We start from the raw sequence: 4749 nt of genomic DNA on the forward strand, positions 1-4749 counted from the left end.
CAGTTACACACTGGCAATGACATAACGATCTGAAACTGCTTTTCCTACTACATACCTGTGTGTTCATACTTATGTCTCAGTAAGGAGCTGCTCTTCTGGAATATTTTGTCACATAAATCACACGCATACATCCCATTTTCTGTCTTTCTCATCTTTTTCTTTGGGGGCGTTGAATCAGAATCATTTTGATCTTCTACATTCGATACTCCTTCTGAGCTAGTGTCTTGCCTTTCATCCTTAAGAAAAATTATGAAAAAGGTTGAGTTCAATTAAAAAAAACCAAAACCAATGCACTGATGCAGCACACAGTTTATAAAATGTAAGCTGAAGCTGCATTGTTATTTTCATACAATTCTGTAATTGTACAATTTGGCCAAATTGTAATTTGGCCAAAACAAAATTGTTTAGAGCCAAAAAAAAATAATCTCTGGCTGCGTCACTCTGCTTTGCAGTCCCTGCCACCTTATAGACGCAGAATTCTCCTGGGGCATGACTTGAATCACATCCAAATTTGACTGGCGGCCAGGTCTAAGGTACACTGACAAATCATGTTTTAGGGCCCATAAAAAAAGGAAAAGAAGATAACAGACCTATAAAGTACCTCAGTAAGTTGGAAGAGCAAATTCAGTATCTAACTGCATTTTTCAGCTGGTATTTTTCACCCATGTTTTGCTACTTCGCAGATTTTGTGGAAAATTGTATGTTTTGAAGAAGTTTTCACAAAAAGCTATATAAGTTACAAATCAAATTTGCATATTTGACTACCCTATTCCTCATAAAACGACCACAAATACTACTTAACCCATAATCTGGGGGACTTTGAATGTTTCATTAATAAAAGTTTTAATATCATAACTGTTGTCTATTTTGAAGCATTTCAAGCGCTGATGCTCACCTGAAAGAAGCACAGTATTTTCTACTGATATCAGCAGTATCACAACACACAGAATTAATTTTATTATATTTTATCAAAACTGAATATAAAAATGTACATGTTAACTATCTCAAATATGGTCTGTCTCATAAACTTTAAGTAATCTTGTAACTCTTCCAGCTCCTCATTCTCTGGTAATACAGAAGCCTGCATAAAAGGCTAACCAGCCAATTTCTAAGATTTAATTAGAAATGCTTAGGCTTTACGTGAGCCACCTTTCTGTTCTGCTCTGTCCCTGCTTCGACACGCGCAGGTGTTTCTCAGGACTGACTCTGATTAGTTCACATCAGGATGCAGCCAGGGAGGAACAGGGCAGGACACAGGAATGGCAGATGAAGAAAATAAATACCTGCCTGTCTTTCAATTGAGAATACATCTGAATTTTGTTCACAGTGCCATTATGGTGTAGGATGAATTCAGCTACTCTGCAAGCCAAGAAAGCAGAGTAACATGAAAGGAGCAGCCAAAAGTTCCAAAGAGTTTATTCTGTGGGGAAAGAGGAGGTACGGAGCCAGCAAGAAACACAAGCAGCCTTACTTTGCTCTCAGATCAGGAGAATTAGACTGTCTTCAAAATATTGAGCACTGATGTCCTAGAAGGCACTTCTGAATACCTGAATATGGTGAAGAACTGACTTGTCCACGCACAGAACTACATAATTTCTGTCAGTCTGGACTCAAGCTGACTAATCTAACTAGCTTTGCAGAGTAAAGTAACCTCTTAACAGTAAGAGCTATTACCCATCAGCAGTCAAGCTGAATAAACCTGATAGCTTGTATTTGCATTTTTATTTAATTTGTCTTGACAGTTTTCTGTATGGATACAGAATGAATGCATCATACACAACATATAGGAACACATGGACCAAAGTACCTGATTTCCATTGGCTTGGGTCTGTTTTGGTGGTGTTTCCTGAACTGCAGGACTAACTGTAGCAGAGTATGTGTAAGCCACCTGTGGAATCAAAATGGTTTGCTTATTGGCAGCGAGAGCTCTCAAGCATGGGACACTGTTCTGGTCAGCAATGGCAACAATTGTAGGTAACTGGGCAGTGACTGTAGGTATAGCAATATTTATGGGATTGGCACTTGGTGGGATTACATTTACAATAGGATCAGAGTCTGTAATACTGTTGTCCTTTTGTGGTTCTTTTTTTGCACAAGTTAAGTTCAAAGGTTCTTCTTGGACAGAATACACACTGTTCTGGTAAACACTAGTTATGGTAGATCTTTCCAATAGTTCTCCATGTTGCTTTGGTAGCGAAAGGTCAAGAGGTTCATTTTGTGGCTCTTCTTGTACACCCTCTGCTGTGTACGTATAACCCTGTGAATTTCTTGATGAAGAAAGGTTTAGTGGCGATGGGGATGGTGTACTACTGCGTGAACCATTCAGAGTTGATTCCCCTGGTAAAGACTGAGTTTTTGTTGTACTGACAGGATTTTGTGAATTATTTGTGCTGTTCTGGGGTTCGTTTACATTTGGAGTTGCTGCTTGATCATCATTATCTGCGGGACTGCTTAATTTAACTTGTTCAGGAGAGGATGGTCCAGAAGACTGTACAGAAATCTGTCCAGCTTGCATTTTTTCAAACCACTTTTTTACCACATCCAGTGGTAGGTTTACTGAATCTGCTATTTTTGAAAGCTCTTCTGCGCTTGGTTGTGCATTTAATGCATAATATGCTTTTAGGAGCGATAAAAGGTTCTTTAAAGGTGGCTGACCTGGAGACAAGTTGTTCTCCCCAGTTTCTGATGGGACAGGGGAGTTGGGCTTCTCAGTTTCTGTTCCACTGGGCTGAGGAAGCTGAGGGGGATTTTTCGTTTCATAGTGCTTTAGTTCTTGAAGTGCATTAATATCTCCTGGACAGTCATCACAAAGAAGACAAGTGCTATCATTGGTCTCTCCTTCAAAGTTCTTATCTTTCTCAGACTTCACTGTAAGATCTTCTGGCAATTTTTCATTTTTGCAACTATTTGCAGGAACAGAGTTTTCTTTTTTAAGATTCTGTGGAACAACCTGAAGTTGACTTGGCTGCTCCAAGCTGTAGTTGATGATGATTTTGGTTGTCCCATCTTGGTCAACCAAAGGAAGACTGATAGCTGAAATGAGGGAATGGCCAGCTTGTTGTATCGATGCATTGCTGATTGTTTCTTGTTCTTTGGAAGCAAGATTAGCATGATTGTTTTCCAATACTTGCCTTATTACATTACCATCCACTGCCACTTTAAGTACATTTTGAATGTCACTTAAGTTGATGCTTATGGGAGACACGAGACCTACTGTTGGTAGAACAACAGCTTGCACCACACCCTGAGGAGAACTGGTTGCCTGCAATGGGCTACCACCACTAAAAACCCCATTCTGCAAAGGGGTCGAACAATTAATTCCTGAAGCAACCACTATGGGCTTGAATTCATAATCCACAGGTTCAGTTTTAATTTGGTTAACGGGAAGTTGCTCTTGCAAGGGTTTATTTTCTATCTTTTGTCGTATCTGTGGTCTTGCTGGGCTACCTGGTGATGCAGAAAGGGAAGGGGAGGAGCACTGAGACGTCTTGAGTCCTGACCGGGCTCGACCATTCACGGGCATCAAACCAATACACTTCTTACTGCTTATGTGTGAACTGTATGAACCAGAATGGGAAAAACGTTTCTTGCAGTTTGGGCACTCATATGGCTTCTCTCCTAAAGATTTAAAAAAAAAAAAAAAAGAAGAAAAAAGGCATATGCAACAGTTTACTAGGTTACAGCGTAACTTCATCAAGCAATATTCACTGGAAAAGAATACAACAAAATGACCACTCAGAGAGTCCTAGGGAAAAAAGTAAATCATAGAGTGAATTGAACAGTAAGAGTAATTATGTCATCTGTAGCTCTCATCTGAGGGTCCTTTAATAAGTTTGTGATCCACTGGTAGATACAGGATGGAGCCCACATGACCATGGGGAGGGTTGGATTAGATATCAGGAAGAAGTTCTTCCCGGAGAGGGTGGTGGAGCACTGGAACAGATTGCCCAGAGAAGCTGTGGATGCCCCATCCCTGGCTGTCTTCAAGGCCAGGCTGGATGAGGCTTTGAGCAACCTGGTCTAGTGGAAGGTGTCCCTGCCCATGGCAGGGGGATTGGAACTAGATGATCTTTGAGGTCCCTTCCAACCCAAACTATTCTATGGTTCTATGATATGTTTCAGTATTTCTCAATAACTGCACATATCACAGGAGCCTGTATGACACTGCCAGATTTCATTAAACTCTATTCAAGCGGTACCATTAATAACTTCAGAAGCTGCATAAACTACTTGAGAATGGAGAAAAAAAAAGACTAAAGAAAAATGCCATAAATGCAAATCATAATTGTATAAGAGCAATTCACATTTTAGTGTGGCAAATACAAATACAATTGTCTTAGGTTTGTGTGGCAAGGTTTTTGTAGCAGAGGGCTAGAGGGGTGGCTTCTGTGAGAAGCTGCTGGAAGCTTCCCCTGTGTCCAAGCTGATGCCAGCCAGTTCCAAGATGGATCCACTGCTGGCCAAGGCTGAGCCCATCAACAATGGTGGTAGCGCCTCTGGGATAACAGATTGGAGAAGGGAAAATAAAAACTATGCAACTGCAGCCACAGAAAGGAGTGGCTCTCCTCTCTTGGCAGGACCTGTGGCCCCATGTAGAGGGAAGCCCAGGCTGGAGCAGGTTTGCTGGCAGGACTTGTGACCCCGGGGGACCCAGGCTGGAGCAGGCTGCTCCTGAAGAACTGCACCCCGTGGCAAGGACCCACAGTGGAGCAGTTTGTGAAGAACTGCAGCCCATGGGCAGGAGTAACA

At 41.5% G+C, this 4749-nt stretch overlaps 1 protein-coding gene across 1 annotated transcript in view; it reads right to left on the reverse strand.

The window, feature by feature from the left end:
- ZEB1 (zinc finger E-box binding homeobox 1) overlaps positions 1 to 4749 on the reverse strand; it is a 28459-nt gene that overhangs the window by 4346 nt on the left and 19364 nt on the right. Inside the window, exons 7-8 of the mRNA XM_010148265.1 lie at positions 1808 to 3618; positions 56 to 236 (exon numbers count right to left, since the gene is read on the reverse strand). Coding sequence (XP_010146567.1) covers positions 56 to 236; positions 1808 to 3618 — 1992 coding nt within the window. The remainder of the gene's footprint in view (positions 1 to 55; positions 237 to 1807; positions 3619 to 4749) is intronic.

Source organism: Eurypyga helias, unplaced genomic scaffold, assembly GCF_000690775.1.
Source record: "Eurypyga helias isolate BGI_N326 unplaced genomic scaffold, ASM69077v1 scaffold9570, whole genome shotgun sequence".
Lineage (NCBI taxonomy): Eukaryota > Metazoa > Chordata > Aves > Eurypygiformes > Eurypygidae > Eurypyga > Eurypyga helias.